The 25,050-nt window shown below is 38.6% G+C and overlaps 1 protein-coding gene across 1 annotated transcript; it reads left to right on the forward strand.

Annotated features, from left to right (window-relative positions):
- The first annotated feature begins 702 nt into the window (after positions 1 to 702).
- On the forward strand, positions 703 to 20,506 carry BOLL (boule homolog, RNA binding protein). Its single transcript, XM_051624172.1, has 10 exons — positions 703 to 720; positions 3,107 to 3,247; positions 7,037 to 7,128; positions 9,329 to 9,383; positions 12,023 to 12,095; positions 14,686 to 14,813; positions 16,503 to 16,574; positions 17,744 to 17,791; positions 18,837 to 18,965; positions 20,411 to 20,506. The coding sequence occupies exons 1-10, from the start codon at positions 703 to 705 to the stop codon at positions 20,504 to 20,506; spliced, it is 852 nt and encodes a 283-aa protein (XP_051480132.1).
- The last annotated feature ends 4,544 nt before the right edge of the window (positions 20,507 to 25,050 follow it).

Here is a 25,050-nt window from a genome sequence, read left to right on the forward strand (position 1 = left end):
CGGGGGCAGGTGAAGTGCATTCCCTGTTTTCCTCACCGTTTCACACCCTGGTTGATGGGATAAAAAGCTGCCGGGAGGGGGCCATCTGCCTCCTCAGGGGGTAGGGCCAGGCCTGGGCAGGTTCCTTCTCTCTCTCTGTCTGACGGGGCCCTTTCTGGGGGTCACAGCGACGTCCTCCTGCTCGTGGGCGCTGCCTGCCGCCAGCCCTGCGGGGCTCGCCTGTGCCACGGCACCCGCTCGGAGGGGAGCAGGACAGCGATGGGCCCCCGGTGACCCGCGGGCAGCCGAGGCTCGGAGGCCGCACCGGCCCCGCGGCCCGCTCCTGGGGCCAGGGGGCGGTGAGGGTCGGCGCCAGCAGGTCGGGGGGAAGAGGCACCGGCCGCCCTCTTGCCCCAGGGATCCTACAAGGGGAGACGAGCGCCCGGCGTGCCAAGGAGAGAAGGCGAACTAGCGAAGGAGGCGAAAGAAGGGCTGAGGGGTGTCCAGGCGAGGGGGGCTGGCTGCGGGCGGAGCAGCGGGACCCTGCGGGGGCAGCCCACCTCCCGGGCGGGGGCCTGCTCCGGCCCTCCCCGGCCTGCTGCCCGTCACCGACCCTGCTCGGACCGGCCTGTCCCGGGGCCCCGCCGGCCGGGCGGGAGGCGGAGCCGGGCAGTGCCGCGCGTGCCGGCGGTGTGCTGGGCCCGAGGCGGCGGCGAGGGACGGATGGAGCCCGAGGGCGCGGTGAGGGCTGCGGCGGGGCCGGGCCCGGGGGCCGCTCCGCAGGGAGGGCAGGGCAGGGCCGGGCCGGCGGCGCGGCTTTCCCGCCAGAGCGGCGCTCGCTGGCGGCGGTTGCGGCCCTGCCGCGTCCCCCGCCCCGCCTTGCCGCCATTTTCTCTGGTGGCCTCAAGCCGTGGGAGAGCCCTCCCCGTGCCTGGGTGCGCAGGGTAGCTGGGCGGGATGGGTGTCTGGTGCTGTAGGTTATGGCCTGTGAGGAAGGGGTTGCTTAGGGATTAAGGTGGGGTTAACCGCCAGGCCTTTGTAGTGTTTTGCTGTTTAACTGTATTCAACATAAAAATGAAAAATTGTCAATTCTGGTAAAGAGCAGTTCTCAAACACTAAATAACCCATGCATACCCATACTGTTTGGGGGGAAAAAAGTGAATTTGAAAACCTGCAGAAACAGGTTATGCGACTGACATTCTGTTAGCACATTATTTTTCACCGTTTTCTTGCTGCTACACTGGGAGGGAGGAAGATGTTGAGATGGCTATCAGTACAGATCTTAATGTTTTATAGCTTCTTGGTGTTTATTGTACTGGGACCTCACAAATGTGTTTCATTCCTCATTTAGAGTTTTGCTGTTTAGATTTTGTTTTTCTTAATAAGCCCTAAAAATTCCGTGGATAAAATGAAATTTGAGTTCTTTGAGGTAAGGAATGTATTTTGGCTGTGGTGTCACCTGTCGATTGTTAATTTATAGTTAAATTCTGATGGTTTAGTGCTGTGCACAATTCTCAGGTGATCGTACAAGTAGGATATTGTATTTGATGTGAGAGTTGAAGAAAGTAACCTGTTCCATTGTCCTTCAGAAGTTGTTATCAGCAGAAAACTTTACTCCTTCTAAAGCCTTTGGAACTGTAGGGGTTATGATTTTTCTTGGCCTGCAAGTGTTAGGTTTGTGGATTTGTTTTGAATTTTTTTCAGGTTAGATACTTCTCTACAATAGAATTCCTAGTAGGAAGAATGCATATTTTCTCTTAAATAGATTAGGTTGGGACTAGGTGTCTTATGTTTAGGCAGGTGTTGTATCACCTGATAATGCCTGCCCACCCAAGAAGGAGAATCAGGAAAAGAAGACACCCATGAGCTGAAATAAGAACACTTAGCAGAGCAGTAACAACTAGGATTAACCCCCATACTGATAAGAAAAACCAAGTTATGCTCAGCCCATGCAGGGGTCCCGAGCCGTGCGCTCCCAGCACTGGGTGCCAGGTGTCCAACTCTGCGAGCAGCTCCAGCCGCAGCGCGACGGGCACAGCGAACGGGGGCGCAGGCCTGGGGGGCAGAACGATGGGTGAACCCCCCAGGGATGGCAGCCATTGAGCCCCATCCCAGTTTGTAGTTTGTGGTATGGAATAGTTGTGTTGGCCAGCTTGGGTCAGCTGCTGTGGGCTTTGCTCCTCCTGCGCCCAGCCCCTGCCTAGCTCAGAACTGTTTAAGACCTTCCTCCCTACAGACAGCACTTGCCGTGGCTGCCCACCAACTCAAGCAGTGTCTTACCAATGTTGTTCTCACAGATGCGGGTGCTGTGGTGTCCTCAAACATTGCATCTCCCCTGAACAGAAATTTGATTTTATAATTGTATCTTGGTGAAACCAGGACAGGATGTAAGGTGGTATGCAAGCATGGTGGAAGTTAAAACAACAGACAGACTTCACTAAGTATTGGTTTCCATGAAATTCCCCCTGTACTGCATTCCTTTTCTTTACTGGAGCAAGAGCAATCTGGTTTTTCTTTTGTAGAGAGAATTACTGTTTGGATCACAGTGCACTAGTTTGTAGGCCAAGAGAGTGTTGAATTGAAAGATTAGCCTTGAAGTGCTGTTCTCATCAGTTGCGATGAGCTTGTTGATTTTGTGGTGGAATTAAGGGTGCTTGGCACTTGGAAAATCAAGCTGAAGCTGTTGCAGAGAGTAGAGCACTGTAGATGTGTGTAGGTTGAGTTGAAAAGGTCCCTTCCATGTAGGCTTAACTAAGGACTAGTTAAAATTAATCTCTGAAATAGAATTCATAACTTAAAGTTACAGAGAATAAAGATTAATACAGCAGGGTGCTGTGCAAAGCAAAAAAACTAAGACTGGGGATGAGGCCCTAAACGTTTAATTTAGAAGGTTGTTAAAAAGCAGTTGGACTTCAGACCATAGTGTATTCACCAAGTTATTTAATGGCTGAAAATTAAGATTATGTGTAAATACTCTGCTGAGATACATTCTGAATAAAAATATGTGGTTAATGTTCACTTGTTCAGCATTTGCTGTGCCTCTGTGCATTTTCTGTTGAGAATTTTTTAATAGGTTACGTTTTATAAAATATTAAAATATTTGGAAATATTTTCTTTTAATCAGCAGACCACAAATCAGATGCAAACGGAACCTTTATCTTCATCTCCCAACACTGTGTCACCGGTGCCATTAAATAATCTGAGCAGTGCTCCAAGGTCTGGAACAGTTATTCCAAATCGGATCTTTGTAGGAGGAATTGACGTTGAGGTATTCCTAATTTTACTACTAGATGATAATTTATAACCTCATAAAAATCAACAGGAAAAAAATGTGAGATATAATCATGTGTGTTTGTGTAGGTGGTAAGTACCCTTAGCTATGATGTTCAAATCAACAGTAAGTGAATAAAATTTTAAGCCTTTATTTACATAACTGTACTATAAAGTTGACTCACTGTACACCTAGCTGCTGGAGACTTTTCACATACTGGTTCTTGAGAATTTTCTCTTTTTAGAGGAGATAGCTCTTCTAATCAGCAGAGTTTATGGTAAAAAAGTAGTAGAAGCTTTTTTATTATGTGTAACACATGGTGTAATTTAATGAACCAGAAACAGTGTTATACATTGCAAAAAGGACAAGCCTCAGGAGTGTCAGGTTCTCTAGCACTTTTCTTCTAGCTCATACAAAGAAAGCTACAATATATGTGTTCCTTGCTTACCATAGTAATTTTCTTAAAAGCAAGTGTTTGTTTTAAAACTAATATTAAAGTTGGTTTGTGGAATGCAGAATTGATCTTGTTTCTTATAATGCTTGTGCATTTGCACGTGCCCTAAAAATGTCAGATAATAGTGAATATTGAACCATTCTTATCTCGGTCAGTTGCTTTGAACACTAGTAGTGAGATAAACACCGGACCTTTATACCAGCTACTTTTTTTTCCTTCCTTCCACCTTAAACAAGGAGTTAAGTCATGGACTTTTGCAAAGCATTCTTGGTCTGCTTAGCCATTTCTTTGTTCCCAGCAACAGAATTCTCTCTACCTTAATCCTCCTAGGCTGAGGGTGTTTTTAGGACTGACTAAGATGAACAGGAGAAAGAATGACAGTTCACTCAGAGTATTTTGCATGATAAATAAAAGAAATTCCAAGGTCTTATGGCTCATTTGACTGAGAAAAATTAAAGGAATATGTTTGTAATTCAAGAGACACTGTACAAGCTCTTCAGTTCAGTTTTGCTTTAGCAAAGAGGCACAGTAGCTTTTTTGCATTAACAGTAAGCAAATTACTAGAGCTGTAAAACCTGTCTCAGTTGGTTCTTCACTGCAATCTCAAATGTTAAAATACTTTTGTGCTTAACATGTTTATCTTCTTGTCAATTCTCATATTTATTATTTTGAAGGATTTTATGTGACTGAAGGGTTCAGTCACTTGGTAAATCAAAATCTATTAGGAATCTTAATTTCAACAGAGGAATTAAGTGTGTTTGTATCTATATGCGTAAAGAAGGTGGAATCTGTTGAGGAGGGAACTAGAACGGCTGAAACATCTAGATCTTTTAGCTACTCTTCCATTTACTATGGCTCTTGTTATCAAGTTGAGTCTTAATTTCTGTTCAAAGCAGGCTATATATGTCAGTCTGGGATTGTTTTTTGTTGGGAATCTTGCAGCAAAAAGCATTCTTGGGGTTTTTTCCCCACAAAGGTCTTACTTAAGTCAACAAGGAGGGGGGGCGATGGTGGTAAAAAAGCTATTTGTTTTTGTTTAAAAAGGGAGGCACTTAACCAATAAAAAACTTGCTTTTAAGCAAGCTGTTTTACCATTGTGCCAGGCACTTCCATTTGGTCTGTCACCATAGCAGTGATTCCTATTCGTAAGGAGAAATAGGCCACTGGCCACTAAATTGTAGGGAAATAATTAATGAAGAGAAGTTACAGTTGGGTACATTTTCATTGGTCTGAAGAGCTCTTTTTTCAGTGGTGGATGCCATGTACCTTTGACATAGGTGAAAGCTTAACATTAGCCTTGTTTGAGAATCTGAGAAGTGCCTTTGTCATGTTAAGAGCAGGAAAAGTCAAGTCCTGCACATGTTTCTGGCAAGCTTCTAGATACCATATTTGTCCAGATACTTGCAGATTTCACTACCAGTCTTGAACAGTGTTTTCTTCTTCCTCTCCTTTAATACACTGGTCTGCAGATAAAATTTTGGCTTTCCAAGTTTATAGCCTTTTGTAGCCATGACTTCACATCCTTGAGGTACTGAATGGCACTTTCGGACTGGTGAATCTTAAGGGATTTTCAGTTGTTCCTTCACATACTTTAGCCTTCAAATATTTTGTGACAGTTTCTTTTTCTCTTATTTGTGAAGCAGATGAGCTACATGTAACATGGAGCTCCCAGAAACGGGGCATTTTATCTTTAGGCCTGTCATTTCTAAGCAGCTACATTTTGGTGTGTGTTGGAGGAAATTTGAAGGGAAAGGAACATCTCCAGTACATGTCTTTTGTACTTCATACATGCTTTTTGTTAAGAATGTGAGAACATGTCAGCATATGCTGTAAATTTGTTTTATATAAGCTATCAGTTGTTGGGTTTAATCTGTTTTCCGATGTACACAGGCTTTCACACTTATTTTAGGTTCAAAGTGTGATCATCAAGAGTAGTTCTGGATTCCAGCCAGAATTTTTTTAACCTGTTCATGGTGGGTAGTTTCTCAAGAACTGGTACATGGAGTTTCCAAGGAGAAGACACAGTTACTGAGCTTTCATAAAACACTGAAGTATTTAATGCCTGTTCAGTGCACTTGCAGAATGACTGGGTATTTTCTGATGTGTTGATGCCTCAATACTTGCATTAGTGAGGGAGATGAAGCAGTAATCTACCATTACTGCTCTCTGCTGGACTGGGAGGTTGTAGCAAGCAAGCTGCATGATTTCTTTTTTGGAAATTGAGTCTTGTGTGTAGATTCATTCAAATAGGGCTTTAACTTAATATTCTTTCCAGTTCTGAAAGTGTTTAAACTGTTTTTTGTTCTTATTTATTTTCACACTTAGGTGGTGCAGATCAGCCTTTGATGTACAGGATTTACTGAATTGCATACATAGTTAAAAAAAAGACTTACTCACTTAGAGGTAGAATATTACTTCTGAGACACTTCCCTGAAATAACAAAGTACAGATGATAATAGAAATTGTTTGAGGCCCCCATATAATAAGCATACTTTTACCATCATTAGATCTAGTGTTAGTAACTAAGGACTGTGTAGATTTGTGGTGTTTAGGGCACTGTATTTGATATATATATATATATATATACTTACATTGTAGAAGAAAACATTCATAGAAGGTAGAAAAGTGTTCACGTTGCTCAAGTGTATCTTGATGTTAGGAACTTGCCTTCCTTCATGCATACTCAGTAGGGAACAGTTTCCTCCAAATGGATTTAGAACATTTTCCATTAAAAGGACCTTTTCTTATTTAATTTGTAATGGGGAGTTCCTATGGTATACCTATTTGCAGACTCTCATATTAGATATACATTAAAAAGAGGGATCATGGTATATTAGATGCATTTGACCACTAAGTCACTGCTTCAGTACGAGTTCTTTTTGTATGTGATCTATGCAAACCCTTTATAGAAGCCTACAAACTCTGCTGTTCTGAAGTTTGAAAACATTGCAGTGATGTTTTGTATTTGAACAGTGCTCTAATACATAATTTACAGAAACTAAAATTCAGATCTAGTAAATCTGCATCAGCTCCCTTGCCTGATAAAGGGGCAGTTGTTACGTAAATCCTCTAAAGAGGAATTTTAATATTTGAACTGGCTTTCTAGCATTATTGCTGAATGTGAAAATACAGTAACTAATCAGCAATGCTATTCTATTGCAATGAGGCTTATACATGCTCATTCTTCTTCTCTGGGGTTATAATTAGTTTGTAGCAAATTTTATCCTAAGTATATCCATTAAAAGTCTTATGGTGAATACTCATTGAATAACTGTGCAAACCAACTTTTATTTATTTTTTTATTTTCCTCATCTCTTGATTTACTGTACCAGACTAATGAAAATGATCTGAGGAAGTTTTTTGCTCGGTATGGCAGAGTGAAAGAAGTGAAGATAGTAAATGACAGAGCTGGAATATCAAAGAGGTTTGTATATTAGAATAAGCATATTGTGGGGATTGAAAATACAACAGAAAGCTGACTGTCTGCAGTCCAGTTAATTATGATTTTCATAGTTTGGAGTATTTGTTTTGTTATTGATGTTCCCACGTTTTCCATGTATTTAAATATCTCCTCTTATCTGTTAACATCTGCATATAAATGTCTGTAATTTGCATAAATGTAAAACTTTATTGGTCATGTTGTTGTAACATGAAGCTGTATGCAACTAGGGAAAATCAATAGTTCTCGCAGTTTTAAAATTACAATAATTTAAATAATTTTATTACAATAATGATCCTAAAAAGATAATTTAAGTAATAAACGTATATTTCTACTACTGAAAGCCAGTTTACAAAAGAGTCTAAGAATGGAAGAAATGAGAGACATCTAATTGTGCTGGAGTGGGTGGCAGTAACTGAAATTTTGAGTGAGGTTTTTTTGGAACAAGAACATGGAGAGCAAATCTGACCATGAGTGCAGAAAAGCCAGTGAAGACTGGCAATCAACAGTAACAGAAATGCCGAAGAGCCAATCTGGAGAAAGATTAAGACTGAATAGTAAAGTTACTGCTAGAACCTCAAGGATGGCGAAGGACCTAAGGTGGAGAGCTGCACTGCCACGGAAGTGTCAAAGGAGAGCTGAAGCAAAAAGGGATGCACATGATAATTTGTACCTGTAAAGTTCACTTTGGCCAGAAGTTCTCTTCAGAGCAGTAAGCCAATGGTGTCTGAATATCTGAATAATTTTATGCTGTCAGCACTTAACATATATCAGCAATTACATGCTGAATTGCAGGTCTTTAGTATAGAGTACACCTGCATGGCATGTTTGATGTAGTCCCAGGTCTGTCACCAAACCTCTTAACCTTTTACTAAATTCCAAGAAGTATCTGAGACTTGTAGTCCATGTGTCCATATAATACAATAACTGAAAAATATTCAATTATTATGCATTGACAAGTGCTATAAGAAACTTACAAGTTTGTCTAGTTGAGTATGACTATTAGTTTATTGTCCAGATAGCTAATAGAATGGAAAATCTGTGTAGGTAAGATCCCAAGCTAGGAAAACAGTTCGTGTTCTTGAAAGTATTTCTAAATTTGTTTAGAGAGGCAATGTAGGAAAAGCACACGAATTTAAAAGTAGAGCTGGTTAGAGACTTGCTGGACCACTGTACTCAAATAAGCATAGAAATGCCCTCAGAGGATATGTTGTATTGCAGAATTTGATCTGGCTGGAATGACAGAGCCCTCCTTGTTATCATTTGAAATCCAACCATGAGAAATGAGCCATGAACCTAAGAAATAATGAATACAAAACTACAAAAATATTTTTTAAAAGAAATGTCAAAATTTGGGAATTTGGAAGTTGATTTAAAAATCAATTTCTTCATATGTATGTGTTGTAATACAAACTTCTAGAATCAGATACTCAGTTTTGCACAGGCAGTACCATGTTTAGTGCCCTAGATTTCTCTATGAACTAATTGAGGATTTTTGGTACAGCAGGAGTTCCGTAGAAAGCTTGTTTGGTTTGTTGCAGCAGTTAAAAGAGGAATAGTGAAAGAGACATACTGTGTCAGGAAGTATGACAACTTCATCCCCGATCACCTCAGAACTCTTGTTGATTGCTAGTCATGTCAAGAATAATACCCAGATAAACACTATCTCTGCATTGCTTCTTTTTCTGAGAGCTCTAATATACTGCATAATGCCTGTGGAAGTGTGGAGTATTTATAACTGTTGAAGTAAGTGGGAGCTGTGCTATGAAATACAACAAAAAACCAACCAAACAAAAAACAACAACAAAAAACATGCTAAATGTTTTGTCTTGGGCATCTGTGAGTGAAAGCTTCAGGTCAAAATCTCATTGTTCAATAGATGTGCAGGAATTAAAGATGTATTCTGAGTAAGAAAGATTATAGCATTTTACCTAACTTCCTGTGTGGCCTACTCATTACTGCATAGAAACAGTATTATATGACCACATACTGAAATATATTGGTAAGTAGAAAATGAAAAGAAGGTTAAATTAGGATTGCAGTTGTTACTTTGATCTTTTTATCTACAATTCATTTTTTTCACTTAATTTACCTTTTCATGTCACATGTATTATATATGAACTCATAATACGCAGTGTATGTAAATACAAATTTCAGAAGTTGATCTTCTGTAATTTTTACTTAGGTATGGCTTCATTACTTTTGAAACAGTAGAAGATGCACAGAAGATTTTACAAGAGGTAAGTGGTAGTCCCCATAATTATGTATTTAAGTAAAATGCTTCATATTAGGCACTTAGGGACTAAGTAGCTGTGGTTATCTAGGCCTCTTCTGTTTGCCAGCTTGCTTTTGGAGGTCTGTTAAGTTTGGTTTGCAAGGAAAAGGAGACGACTTAGAGAGATCTAAGATGATTTATATTGAGATCTTAGTGGTGAGTTGGGAAAAATTACTGTTGTCTTTTACTCTGACATGTTTGGCTGTCAAAGCTGATGTGTTCTTAGGAGTAATTAGATTAACTTAAGTCTTAAACAGTGAAGCTTGTTTTATGTCATGTAATTGACTTCTTCTCTTGCCTACGTTACTGTCTTGATGTTCCTTGTAGAACCCCCCTTGAGACATGGTTAGCTCTTCAGTTTATTTGTTGGTTTTTTAAATGTGCCCTCCATGTTCTGATTGGAATGTATTGGAGAGATCTGTTGTTCAGGAGCTTTTCTTGAATGTGAAGGTATTTTACTTCAGGAGGAAAAAAAACAAAAACAACAACAACAAAAAATCCAAGGCTTGCAAATAGACTTCTCCCAAATACAAATGTTGAAATACTGAACCTTTGCTGGAAATTCCTGCATCAAAATTGAAGAGCTGGGACGTTTCTAAAAAAGTTTTCAAAAAATATGGTTATGTGGAGCCAAAAGAGTATACTGACAGGAACTTCGTGAGTCAGCTATGTTTCTTCCCATTTTATTTCTGTGAACTAGAAGAATACCAGTGGCACTGAGTACCACTGTGAAAATGACAGTGGAATTTTGCTTCAGTTGTAACTGAAAGACTGCTCTGTGTGAAGTCTTACTGGTGTTGTTCAATGATACTAATACTTTTTTGTCTATTACAAGTGCTTTAATTTAGATGTCCTACAATTCTATCATCTTTTTCATCTTTGCATCATACTGCAGTCTCATACTTATCCTAAGATCAAGTAACGTCTGGGTCTTTGAGACATCTTCAGCTGAGCATTCCTAGGCTTCAACAATTCCTTTAAGAAATGGTTTTTCATTTTGTACACTCGAATTTCTTCTAATTTATATGATACTCTAATAATCCTTTGCACTGATTTTTTTTTTCATCTCTTCTATCATGAGTAATGTCTCCAGGAATGACTTGTTTGTATGTTGCAGTCTTTGAAAGTATTAAATTGTGTTATTATCAAGGACAGGGTTTGAGGCATTTCACCAGAATCTTCAGTCACATGTGATCAGTACTGATGCTCTTTCCATCTTTCTGAAATAATGTTTTGTACACCAGTTTTTCCTATTAGTCTTACTATAGCATCATGTGTAATTTTTCATACAGTGCTTTTAAGAAGTATGTACAGATTATATATTTCTCTTACCTGTGAAAGTTGTGTATAAAAAAGTCTGAATTCTGATGGAATTTCATCAGTGAAATACAGTGCATTGGGAAGAATCATCTTCCTGATGTCTATGTTGGAATGCAGTTTGACTGAAGTGTGACTGTTTTCTAAGAGTTGCTCTGTGTATAATAGTCTAGGTAGGTATGTTTGCCAGAATACATCCTTTTTTATGAAGTCCTGGATGCAACAAAATATTTTACTCTTCCTAACTTTAAATTTGGTAGGTGAGACTTTGCATTACATATGCATGTTCAAGTATGTTGGTGAATTGGGCTCAAATAAAGAAAATGTATTGATTACTTAACTTGTTCTTCAGCTGAATGTGATTTAGAACTGTATTTCTTTCTATGTTTATCTTTAAAAAGTTAGTATCTCCTCACTGGAGAAGTTAACAGTTCTGAAAATTAAAAACTGTGGTGTAATGTGGCACTGTTTGGGGCATGTTTTCTCTTATGTTACTGTTTGGGAAGTAGGCCTGCAGAATCCTTTTATGTTTTGTGAAAGAGCATTAAAGAGATGCTGGCAACTGGAAAAAAAACAGTGATTTACCCTATTCCTTTCCATTACGTTAACAAAGTTCAGTGTCAGTTTAAAAACAGGAGTGAGGTTTTCATTTACCTGATGGACCTGATGCTCACTTTCTGTAGAGCAGTTGGAAGAGAATGTAGCTTTACTTGTCTGTACCTAGCACTTTCTAATTAAAAAAATGTTCTGTGATAGTTTAGCTTTACTAGGCTATCTGTTTTAGTGTGCTTTTTTTTTCTTAACCTGGATACAAGGAAATTCTAAGACAGATTTGAGTGAGTGTAGGGATGTTTTACATTCAGTCCTTATACTCTGGTCATTTTCATAGACTTGATTGTTCCTTTCGTATTTTGTAAAATGTCATGATGGGAAAAAAAATTTAATCTTTGTATTTGAAATTGTCCATGTACACATTTGCTTTTCTAAAAGCAGTAAATACACAAGAAAGGTAAAACTAAAAAAATCTGCTGACAATCATACATTTCAGTTATTACTCAAGAGGGTCCATGAGGAGTAAGCAATACTTGAAAATATTAATTATTCATTTTGTGTGTGGATTTTAAGGTCAAGGGATAGAAAAGGAATTTAATATTGCTTTTGGGTGGTGTTTGGGTTTTTTTGAGATGCAGTGTAAATAAAAGCAGGGGAGGGTGAAACCTATTAAGTCCTTTGTCATCTTCTGATTGTAGAAATTACACATGCTGAATGTTTCTTTTTTAATCCTAGACCGAAAAACTTGATTACAAGGATAAGAAATTGAATATTGGTCCAGCAATAAGAAAACAAATACGGAGTCCTCGTATGTATTTTTATTTACCTTTGTATATTATGCAGGTGTCATTATGAATGTAAGCTTTTTTTAAGCATGATGTGCCTGGTTGTGCATTGCATTAATGCTGTGCATGAAATATGCTCAGAATGATTTGCAGTATAAATGTATGTCAGTGGAAATGTCCAAATAAAAGGATTGATGATCTTTGGTTCTTTTATCTGTTAATACATTGTTTACTTGCTTTCCTGGAAAAGATTATCTAGGAACAAACTGAATGGAAATTTCTCTCAGTTGCCAGGTAGAACTTATAAGTATAAACACTTAGGCTGTCCTCTAGCATTCTACAGGATAAAGCAGACTGTGCTGGTTCATTGGGTTGTTAAAAATTTATTTATATTGGCACAATCTGTCAGGACTTATATCTTGCTTTCTTTGGTAGAAACCATGAGGAATGGGTGGTTGCAGTCACCATTTGGTTTTTAGGAGTTCTTTGCTGTAAGATATTTGAATGAATGCTTTATGTTCCTTCTCTGGCAAAGAACTTTAGAGTGCACACTTACATAAGAGGAGTATTGATAAGGTTTCTTTTGTGAGGTGACTGCTTGATCTTGAGCAAGTATACTCTTATGGTGTTCAAACAGCTCAGTTTACTTTTCACCAGCACCAAGTATTGTGAAAACAGGCATTCTAAAAGCTGAAAAGTAGAAACCAATCCTAAAAACTGGAAGAATTATGAATTGTTGTGGACTGGAAGAATATCGGATAGTTATACCTCCCCCAGGTTGTTTTTCTTTTCTCACACAGTAAAATTGCTGAGTTTGATGGAGAATATTTCCTTTTCCTTTGCAAGAGACATATTCAATGATAGCAGAAAGTTGTGTGCAATGTACTTGGTAGTTAGGGAAGTGGACAGGATTGTTGTCTGTGGAATCCTGTTCATCTCATATGAGATAGCAGAAATTGTTACTCGAGATTGCTTGCTGGAGCTAAAGTAGCCTTTGCTTTTTCTAAAGTCTCTTAAACACTATCTTCACAACTGTCTAAACCTGACCGGTCTATGAACAGTATTTTAGATTTTTTGTGTCCATGTGTCTTCAGGCTTTTCTAGAAGTTAATCAAATTCTTACCATAAATAAAAGCTCTGAATCATTGTGGGATCCTTCTTCATCCTCCGTTTAGCATTCTAGTAACCTCTTCAGTGCTGTACCTGTCTATAAGATGGCACTTCTTTGTGGCCCTTCCCTTTGCAAGAGAGATGAAAAACTGAAACTTCTTCACTGATCTTGTTTATATTTTGTTCTTTCTGTGTTTTTTCCATGCTAAGTTAATACTTGATGTGAGTTCAAGATTTTAGTGGCAGAATTAGTTTTCCTTTTTTATTTTTTCATGGAAGTATTTTTATATTTGGAATGGGAACTTGTCTTAATGTTGGAGAAAAGGGTCTAAGGGAACACTAAGTCCTGTCCCACCTCCCCCAAAATGCAAACAGAAGTAGAGCTGAAGTGGTCTTAAAAACAGTGTTTGAAAAGATAACCCTCTATTTGAGTAATGCTGCTGTCAGAACCTGTTAGAGGGCTGTGTAGGTGGAACTCTGGGGTCAGACCATGCTTGTGTATAGCCTTCACCATAGCAGAAGCATTGCTGAGAAGTGTCCCAGTTGCTGACATCTAGATAACCAGTTTCTCCTTTTGTTTGTGTTTGTTTTTCTTTTTTGAATTGCTAGGATTGGAAGGAACCTACAAGATCATCAGGTTCCAACCCCCCTGCATGGGCAGGGACACCTTCCACTACACCAGGTTGCTCAAAACCCCATCCAACCCAGCCTTGAATGCTTCCAGGGATGGGGCATCGACAGCCTCCCTGGGCAGTCTGTTCCAATGTCTCAGCACCCTTACACTAAATTTCTTCCTTATGTCTAACCTAAATCTACCCTCTTATAGCTTAAAACTACTACCCCTTGTCATATTCCTCTGCACCCTGGTGAAAAGCCCTTTCCCATCTTTCCTGTAGGCCCCCTTCAGGTACTGGAAGGCTGCTATAAGGTCTCCTTAGAGCTTTCTCTTCTCCAGGCTGAATAACCCCACTTCTCTCTGACTGTTTTCCAGGCGAAGTGTTCCAGCCCTCTGATTGTCTTTGTGGCCCTCCTCTGGGCTTGCTCCAGGAGTGAGTCAGGCAATATCCCATTGCAGAAATGTAATCTTTGTGTTTTGAGAAACCAGACTGTGCCTTGTAATGAAATAATTCTGTTGTTCTTAGTGCTTGGATTCTGTTTCAGCTAAATGAATATGTGGAGGTTACCAATGAAAATTTCCTACAATGTGAGGTTGGCTTTGGCATTTGAAGATTAAAATATATAGGTATTTGCTGGTAACTGGAGTTAACTGTGTTTAGTAATTTATGTGCATGCCATCATCTGTATCCCTTCCCATCTACTTCTGAAGACATCCTGTGACCATCTGCTTTCATGATTCTGTGTTTAAGAGGGAATTGACATGACACTAGACACATTGCCCCATGTTCTTTAAGTGTTTTGCTTCTCTGAAGATCAGAAGTGGTCTTTTATTTTTTATAACTTACACATATAAAAAAAACGTAAACTTGAAAATATTAATTCCAGGTTCTACTGTAATACCAGAAGCTGGTACAACATACTTAACTACTTCAAGTGGATGTCCTTATATTTATCATAACGGAGTGGCTTATTTTCCTATGCCTGAAGTTCCTTCTGTTCCACAACCATGGCCAGTAAGATTTATTTTTGTGTATATGCTTTTACATGGACTAGGATGAGTACAGTTTCCAAATCCCTCCTGCTTTGGATATGCCACAGTATCAGTGTGGGTCTTGCCCCAGAAGTTTGGCTCCATTTATTCCTCCATGAATGAGCAGTAGTGAAATTGGGTAATTTTATAGTCATTCACATAATCTTTGTTTTCAAGAATACTGCTTGTTTTAGGAGGAAGATAATAGATTATTAATTGCTTGGCTTTAGTAGGCTGGGGGAGCTTGGACAGAATTTTGTGGGAAGCACAGGAAGGAGTTGTCAGTCACTTCAGGTTTTTTAGAAGGAAGAATAGCAAGATGGATAGGATCTGCATAAGGTGTGGGACCTACGTAGGGGATGCATCCTTAGGAATTCCTGTAAAAGCATTCACAGTGGCTGTACATACCTTACCTATAAATGAGTGGAAAATCCTTTCACATATAGGAGAAAAACTCAGTAGAACTATCAATAATAAGTAAAAAGTAACTTCCCCAAAACAGATGAGAGCAGTAATATATTCTTGTATGGTGTTTATTTTGGCACTGTAGAATCTTTTTATTGGTATTTTTACTTCAGCTTTACTCACGTCTCGCAACTTCTAAAATGTTTGTTTTTCTAACAGAGTTGTGATACAAGTGTCTCATAGTCCTTTCTCAGCTTTGGAGGATAAGCATAAACATCTTCCTGTAACTTAGAAAACCTTTTTGCAGTTCATGCTCTCTAGTTCTAGAGAACTTGCTCAAATTCTGCCTCTTGGAAAAAACAGTACTTTTTGTGTTCTACTGCTGAGCTTTGGTTCTAGTGCCCTGGCTCAGGTACATTGTTTTGAACATACAGCACTCCACCTTTCCAATTACAAATAGTGCTGCCTCTTTTGATTTCAATTATTTATATATTCTTAATTTTTATTGTTAGGAAAGTTCCTATATCAAGAAATTAAGGAAAACTGGAACATTTGATGTTAAAGAAAACATCAGTCAAAATAAAGATTAAGTTTTTGGTGTTTATTGTGCCTGTTTAACAGTGCAGGTTGGGTTGTTTGTTTTAATTTTGCATTCTTCATTTTAATATAGAGTGGAATGCATTAGTTTTGGATTGTTTCTTCCAAGTTATTTGCAGGAATGAGGGGATTTCAATGACATGAGTGTTGCACACACAAGCTTTAAATTATCAGAACTAGAGGTTCACCCTAAACTGGGGCTTCACAAAACCCAGTCTGTGTTCTGACTGGTTTAGCTCCCTTAACTGGCTCAGTGCCAGTTCAGATGAATACTGAGGCTGGTGTGAGTAAAGTGATAGAAAATGGAAGATGAGCCAGGGGCCGTGGAGAGGGTAGGAATACGTAAGTGACAACTTAGATTGCCTGCCCTGAGTGTTTACAAAAATGTGCCTATGGTCAGGATGGTGGCTGGCCTTAACATCTAGATAGTAATGGCCTACTGCATTCTGGAAAGGACCAAGTAAATATGTCAGATTTTTGTTCTGTCTCTAACATAGTCCCTTAGAAACAGTGGGTTTGGAGAATCTAAGTCTAAGTTAAAACTTGGTGAATCCTTTTTTTAAAAGGGAGGGGAGGTGGTTCATCTTTATAGTGCTTCAGAACTTTTCTTAATAGGAACGACAATTTATGGAATTGCTGCATTAATAGTTGTAACTTTTTTCTTTTCAAGTTGTGCTCTGTTTCCAGTTCACCTGTGATGGTAGCTCAACCGGTTTGTCAGTCTCCTACATACCATTATCAGGTATGTGTTTGAAAAGGGGATTCAGGCCATCAGTATTCCTTCCAGCAATGCAGTTTTATTTCCATCACTGTCTCAGCTCTGTTTATCCTTAAGAAATAAAGAGACTGTTCAAAGTAGTCATACTAATCGCAGAATACTAGGGCTGGAAGGGACCTCTGAAGATCATCAAGTCCAACCCCCCTGCCAGAGCAGGACCAAAATGAAAAACCAACTAGGGCAGATCACTCAGAAAGGCATCCAGACAGATCTTGAAAGTCTCCAGAGAAGGAGACTCCACAACCTTTCTGGGCAGCCTGTTCCAGTGTTCTGTCACTCTCACAGTAAAGAAGTTCTTCCTCATGTCGAGGTGGAACTTCTTATGCTCGAGTTTTTAATTTCATCAAAGGCTTTCTTTTCACTAGAATACAATTTATTCTGCCCATGTAACTATATGGAAACATAATAAGAATTTTCTCTGATGTTGCTAGACAACTGGTTTAGTACTAAGCTGTTACCATCTAATCCAAACCCCTGCATAAAGTAGGGCTGGTCAGATCAGGTTTCACAGGAGCCTGTCTAGTTGAATTTTAAGTATCTCCAGTGACAGAGATTCCACAACACTTGTAGACAGCCTCTTCCAACATTTGACCCTTCTGATGGTAAAATAATTGTTTTCTTATAACTAATTAGAATTTTCAATGTTCCAGCCTTTGTCTGTTGACTCGAGTTCTTTGAACATCTGAGAATCTGGCTCAGTCATTTATGCCCCTACCCTGCCATTAGGTGGCTGTAGTCAGCAATAATTATTCCCTCCCACCTGTATCCTTCTCAAGGCTGAACAAACCAGATGCTCTCACCATCCTGATGCATTGACTTTCTACTCCCCTAACCATCTTGCTGCCATCTTATGCAGTATGTCCATGTTTTTCATGTGTATTGGAAAGCTAATTGGATCTTATATCTTCTAATTTCCTAATTAGGTACACTTCTTAGATGCTTCAGTATTTTAGAAGCTTATGAAATGTCTAAATCAGAGGCTGAGTGAAAACAGACAAAACTGTGTTCCTGAATCATTTGTGGACTTAATAAAATTTTTTTTAATTGAGATTATTCTAGTATGTTTGGAATTCTAGTATGTGTATGCATATGTTCTTAATCACGTAAGTAGTATCTTTTTTGTTTGAATTTAGGCACCAACACAGTATCTTCAAAGTCAGTGGCAGTGGTCTGTTCCACAGGTAAGTAACAGTTGATAGTTAAAGCATTTTACCATTAGTTTGCTTCTTTTTTAAAGGTATTATATGCTTCTCTAACAGTGAATTTTCTCACTATTTGCAGCACCATTGAAATACACATTAATTGCTGTATTTTGGCAATGTGTTTTCAGTGCTTGCTCATACAGCAGAAGGCATAAAATAGCTTTTATTGAAACATCAAATACAAATCTTGTGTAAGGAAAGCACTTTCCTCTCCCCTTTTGCTCTGGCCAAAAGTTTGTACTAAATTATCTAATAGAAGCAGGTAAGAACTGCCATATTTTGCCAGATAGAGAAATTAGTATTTACTAGCTCCTGAGCTGACACTGGTTTTCATTGTAGTATTGCTAGGAGAGGCATGTAGACAAACAAGTATGGGTGAAATGAGTCCCAGGCCCTTGAAACAAGAGTAAGAACTTGAAATTGCAACTTGGTATTTTGGGGGTAGACTTTATCTGTTTTGTGATCTTTGTAGGAGAGGAGCTTAATGTGGGAACCTGGAGTTTGCAAGCTGAGAGAAGGATTAAGTCTCATAAGCTCAAATGGTTACAATGCATCCCTGTTACTTCAGTAGCAGACAGCCTTGTCCAGTTATGGCCAGTTTCACTTTATTAATAAAAGTGTCAGTCTGCTGCTTTGAAATTTGGGCGGTGAAGTACTGTGGGTTTTACTTGAAAACAAAAACACCTGTTTTTTTAGTGTAATATTTTTACTAGAGAAAGTGAAACTATTGTTTTTTCTGACCTTGAGAGCAACTGCCAGTTTAGAGTTTCTTCAACAATACTTTCCAAAATGTAAAAAAACCTGAAAAATATGGAAGTGATTAGAGGGCATATTTGTTTTATCCTACTACCTTATCTTCCTGCCCTCTTCCCCCTTAGTTTCTTTAGGTTATCAAATATTAATTTGATACTGTCCTTTGAAGTGTTATCTTTGTTCATATGCAGCAAAGAATACTGTAAAATAAGCTTTAGTATTTATAGTGCATAAATCATGTAACCTGAGAAAATGGTGTGTTGTATTTCAGTCTCCTGCCTCTTCACCTTCAGTTTTGTATGTGCAGCCATCTGAAGTAATATATCAGCCAATAGGGATTACCCAGGAAAGTGGATGTGTACCACCAACTTCTCTCCTACTGGAAGCTGCAGTTCCAGAGGTATTTTTATAGAACATTTTACTTAGAACTGAAGTGTTTATCTGCAATTGAAAATCATAATCTTTTAGTTTAAGCACAGAGCTTTTAAGTCAACTGTTCACACCCCCACACCCATGCTGCTGCTGTTAAATTATTTCAGTTGTCCTCAAGATAGAGTATTTAATTCCAGTTTTCTAGGAGTTTACTTTGATTCTGAAAGAGTCATTAAGTGTATACAGTTTTAAGTGTATAGAGACAGTAGTATAAAGACTAGTCAATTTTGTTTGAAAATAATATTGAAATAAAATGGGAGTAGACTCTTTAGAATGCTGGATTAGTCTACCTAAGCCATAAGTTTGCTGAAATAATTATTGTTCTGTGTGAGCAGAAGCTTGTTTCTGAATGTTCTGAAGATCAGAATAAATTATTTCAATGACTAATTTTTTTTCCGTATGATTTTTTTTTTGCTTCTATATCAATAGCATTTCTAATGCTTCTTAAGAGATTCTTAATGTACAATGAGGCTGTTTCTTTATACTGAATATTAAAAATTAGTTAATAACTGGCTACAGAAAAAGAAGGATAAAATTAAACATGTATTATGATTGGTACTCTTCCTCTTTGATAATTCATGCCTCTAACGGGTGCCAAAATGAACGGTAAATTTGAACAGTAACCAAGTATTTTTGCAAAAATTGAAGAGTATTCTTATGCTATAAGAGAAGTTAGAAAACTGATATTTCAGACATCTTAAGTGGGGAAATCCTGTCATATCCTAGTAAATCAATTTTCCTACAGAGGTCTTGAATAATACAAGATTTTGGGATTTTTCTTTTTTTTTTTTGAACGGGCATAAATTTCTGAATTGAATAATCATAAGTCTTATCAATGTTAATATTTTACCATTTGTATTTCATAAATCACTTAAACTTGCACAGGGAAATTTGAAATCTCTGAGCACAAAGAAAAGTTAGTTAAGGAATATTAGGATGTAATGTGCTTCCAGTTCACAGGTACATAATTCGTTGGTATTAAAGGAAGCAATATGTGGAAATTCAGAAGATGGTGTAAAGTTCTAAGGGAAGCCTATGTATTACTTGTATGTAAATATCTTCTAAGTGTGATAATGTTGGGAATCACATTTCAATATCCTAATCTACACATTTGAGGACTGTTCCAATTACAGTTGAGTGAAATGGCTTTGTAGTCAAAAACTGTGCTACCTCAGTCAAGAAAAGTGCTTTTTGACACTGATCAAGAGAAACTAAGTTTACCAAACTTTGGCAGAGTGGGGAAAACATTAGATTTAAATACTAAAACTTTGTTTTTTCAAAAATCAGTAGTTCAGATAAGCATAGCATACAATTTGAAGTCTTAAGGAATCTAAATTCATGTGAAAGGTTTGCAGAAACATAGGATTGTGGAACAAACTTTGTTTCTCACTTTTTGTCTTTTTTTAATACCAGTTGTATTCTGATCCTGGAATTCAAGCACCACATCACCAGCCTTTTGCCCAGAGTGCCATAGTCATGCCTACACCTGTGAGTATCAAATTAAGATAGTTGAAGTAAGAACAGTAGTCACACTGTCCCCTTTATTGAAGTAAGAAGAGGGGCAGGAATTCAAGTCTTTTATTAATGGATAAGGAAAATGGAAGCATTGCAGAGAAACAGAGTTTTTTCTTCACTTGAGGATTTGTTATAGAGGATATAGGTATTGTTTTGGAGCTGTGAGGGGAAATGAAAAAAGTAAATATGATTAGTCATTTTTAAAACTTGGTACAAAAAGAAATTGCAAATGAAAAAATATGAACCTCATTCAATTATTTGAAGTTATGGTTATAAATCTTTGTCTCTTGAGAAGTTGAATTTATTAATTGCAGCCTTAGACAAGCACCTTGCACTGTGGCAAAGTGAGGTTTTAGAACACGGAGCATGAAAACCTGTCCCAGTTGGCCACCTGTGGGTGGGTGTCTTTCTATGCTGCTCTGATATTTGAATGGCCATTCCAAAATGGGGTTCTTCTGTGTCACCTGACAGAAGTTGTTGGGGTTTTTTGCGTCCCACTTGAAGGTCCCGTTGCCCCAGTTACTAAGGTTGTTATCACAACATGTGAAATAATGTCTAAATGAGCCTTAGCCTGGATTTGCCTGATAAAAAAAGACTAATGGTATCAGTAGTTTCACTTGATATTGCAGCACTTGCTCTTCTTCAAAAGATGCTTCCTCAAGTACATGTGACAGACAAATATGAATGAATCACAGGGATGTTATGAACTGTCTCTAATATATTTTTTTCCATTTAGTTTACATTTTTTAAGAGAAGAATCTTTTTTCCAGACTATTGTGTAACAATGTCTACTAAATATTTCCAGTAGAGGGGGATGTAACATTAAGGGTTGTCTTAGAATAAAAAGAAGTGCTTCAGTAAAAAAACCCTGAATATGAAATTGCGAATACAAATCCTGAGTGATTGATATTTTTAAGAAATATGTTAAAAGGTGGTGTTGTAACAGTGATCATAATGTCCAGCTTACGTTTCTTTTTCTAACAGTGTATGAGAACACTTTAAAAGTGGCAATCGTATTTTCAGAATCAAGAAGTGTATGCCTACTGTGGCAAATGGAGGAACAAGCTTTTTCACCTTGAAACATGACTTGCTCTCTTTCCTAGGAAAAAGGCTATATAAGCTATATAAGCAAAATAGTATGAAGTAAATTACAAAGCAGATCTAGATCATGATAGGTCTTCCTCTCACAGTAGTTTGTGATAAGTGGTAGTGTTAGTTTAGAGTAGAATATGTGCATGCATTATAAAACCATGTTTGGTTACCATGCAAATTCACAGTCTTACTTAACTCCTAATATAGGAGCTAAAAAACCCCTACAGCTATTCATAGCTTTAGAAGTGATTTCACATACAGAGAAAGTTGGCAGAACTCAGCAATTCATTCTGTTTTCCACACCACCCGTTTCCTGTGCTGGTAGAAGTTTTTGTGAGGCAATATGGTAAAACCAGGTCAGGGAACTGATGTGGTTAGTTAAAGCCCAACTCCCACCACCAAAAAAAGAGCTAACTTAAACTTGGATCAGTTCATCAGACTAGTTTGTCAAGTAACTCTATGCAAGAAGTTTGGGATAGGATATAGGAACTAAGACTTGTGTTAGCAGTTCAGGTTTAAACTGAATGAAGCTGAGCATTGCTAATCCTGCCTATTCCTTCACTGTATTTCTTGCTCATTCTTACCTGTTTTCTCAGAAGCTTTCTGTTACCCAGAATTGAAACAATTCTGTGCAGGTCCCAAGTAGATTCATAGATGGAGTTAAAACCTTACATTCTGAATTCTGGTAATTTTATTTATTACAAGATTATGCCAGATAGTTTTGGACATGTTTTAATTTGTATTTAGTTGGCTTCATTTGGTAGTATTTAGTATTTCTGGAATGTAATTATTTTATTTTGGGCTTCATCTTACCTTTTCACATGAAGTTTTTAGTATATTACATTTGTAATTAATATGGTACTTTTGTATTGTGTCTTTCAGTGGGGCTGAGCACTTAACAATGATAGGAAAAAAAAACAAAGCAAAGCAAATGTTGTCAGCAGACTGCTGTGTATTAAGCAAGTTCTTGTGTCACTACCACCTGCTTCACAGCTGCCTAAAAATACTGCCTTGCTGACTGTAGTCATTTAAAATATCACAACAAATGTATCTGCTGCTTGCAAATTGCCAAAGTAGTAGCCTTGTAAGAGAGAGCAGTTGCTTGAAGTAAGGACTTGGCCTCGAAGGTGATTTGCTAATTGCTTTCACTGCTTTAGGAATGGCATTCAGAATAAACAAGCTTTTTACTGGGAGCTGAAAGTCATACAGTGAGAGTAGGATGGGTACAGCCAATATCCAGATATTTCTGGCAGTTGAAGGTTTCATGCAGTTGTCATATGCAGCTCAAAACAGAGCATGCATTGCAGTCATTTTAATGAAGTCACAAGGGTGAGCAAACAAAATGAATTAAATATTTGAGAAGAAGATCACAGATTACTAAGCCAGTATTTTCATTGCTGTTGTGGATGTATAAAGAGAACTCAGTTCATTAATCATGTAGGCTATTCAGCAGTTAGCAAAGGAAGCTTCAGTTCTGACAATTCTCTAATGTATTTTTCCTTGTGTCTATTCCACTGCTAAAATAGTTTTTTAATGTAACTTCTGCTGCAAAATTCAGTGTTCTTAAATGACAGAAGAAAACATTCACCTATTTCCAACTATATTTTTTAGATCCACATTTGATTTTTAAGATTAGGTTTGAATGAGTAAATACTGATCCACTAACCCTTGATCATGTGTTTGCTGATGTTCCTTTGTATTTATTTGAAGTTGTTTGGGGGATTATAGCATGTTTTGTTCACGAGTGTGTGGAAGTGATTTCATCTTCACATGTATACAGTTGGGTATTGTTAACATGGATTCTCAAAGGCTGCTAGGTATCACTTATTTAGGAAGCATGATTTTTATCTTTGGATCTTACACAGTGTTTCACATCTTGAGATGTTCTGTAATATGGAGATTAATGTTTGCTGCTAGAGGAAAGGTATGAGATTGTGTTTGGTAGTAAGATTTGTGTAGTATTCAGGAAGAGCAGAAACTTGAAGACTGAAATTCATGTTCTCTGGTTTCAGACCTGGGAGAAATACCTGAGAGTTAAAACTTCTGTTTTGCTGGATGGTTATCTTGAGTGTTGAGGCACTGGCCTGGTAAATGTTTATTGGAAACTGTGTGTGTATGAGGGAGACCTATGAGGCTTGGGATGCTGAGAGCACAATTGCAGTCTGTATAAACTGGGCAAAGGTGTAAAAGGTTCGGGCATGTGGAGGTGAGTAGCTGGATGGAGTGTTTTGATTTTCTTCATGCTTTTGGTTTGTTTATTATTCTCAGTCATCTCTTCCAGCTGCAGTATACTTGTCAGGGCAGGCATGGTTTCTAGTCTCAGGGTTCTTCTACTCCCATGGTCTGCATCCAACCGAGTTTTTTGAGTGACAGTATAGGGTCATACAGTATCTTTTACTATAGGAGACTTCAGGTCCTTAGGGGAGAGGAGGTGGTGTTCTCTTTTATTTGAGCACGGATACTTAGCTTTAGGGTCAAGGGATAAATTAGTCTTAAATTAGCTAAACTCTTCATGCCTGTCCCCATAATAAACTAGTTTTAAGTGACAAAGTTTGACAGTCTTCCTTAGTCCAATTCTTGGAACCTTAAAGTGCCATACACTGGATTGGTGTGCAGGGCAGTACTTCTTTTAAGCTTACCCTTTTTTTCTGAAGCGTTCTGGAAAGGCACAGAAGAGTACAAAGATAGTAAGTATTTTGATTATTTTTCTCTGAAAACTGTGTTGAGTGAGTTCTCTAAAAACAAAAACCTGTCAATGATAGAAATGTATTCTGGTTCTCAGACCTGGATGAGGGAACAGTGTGCCCTCAGCAAGTTTCCTGATGACACTAAACTGGGAGGAGTGGCTGACACACCAGAAGACTGTGCTGCCATTCAGGGAGACCTGGACAGGCTGGAGATTGGGCAGGGAGAAACTTGTTGAAATTCAACAAGGGCGAGTGTAGAGTTTTGCATCTGGGGAATAACAACCCCATGTACCAGTACAGGCTGGGGACTGACCTGCTGGAGAGCAGTGTAGGAGAAAGGGACCTGGGGGTCCTGGTGGACAGGAGGATGACCATGAGCCAGCAGTGTGCCCTTGTGGCCAAGAAGGCCAATGGCAACCTGGGGTGTATTAGAAAGGGTGTGGTTAGTAGGTCAAGAGAGGTTCTCCTCCCCCCCCTGTTCGGAGTTGGTGAGGCTGCATCAGGAGTATTGTGTCCAGTTCAGGGCCCCTCAGTTCAGGAAGGACAGGGAACTGCTGGAAAGAGTCCAGTGCAGAGCCACAAAGATGATTGAGGGAGTGGAACATCTCCCTGATGAGGAAAGGCTGAGGGAGCTGGGTCTCTTTAGCTTGGAGGAGACTGAGGGGTGACCTCATCAATGTTTACAAATACGTAAAGGGTGAGTGTCAGGAGGACAGAGCCAGGCTTTTTTTCAGTGGTGTCCAGTGATAGGACAAGGGG

This window comes from Apus apus, chromosome 6, assembly GCF_020740795.1.
Source record: "Apus apus isolate bApuApu2 chromosome 6, bApuApu2.pri.cur, whole genome shotgun sequence".
Lineage (NCBI taxonomy): Eukaryota > Metazoa > Chordata > Aves > Apodiformes > Apodidae > Apus > Apus apus.

Bases quoted from the DNA above. Each gene is read 5' to 3' on its own strand.
- BOLL (XM_051624172.1), top strand. The intron at 3,248-7,036 runs GTATTCCTAATT...TTACTGTACCAG, and splicing joins TAGGAGGAATTGACGTTGAG to ACTAATGAAAATGATCTGAG. The intron at 7,129-9,328 runs GTTTGTATATTA...ATTTTTACTTAG, and splicing joins AGAGCTGGAATATCAAAGAG to GTATGGCTTCATTACTTTTG.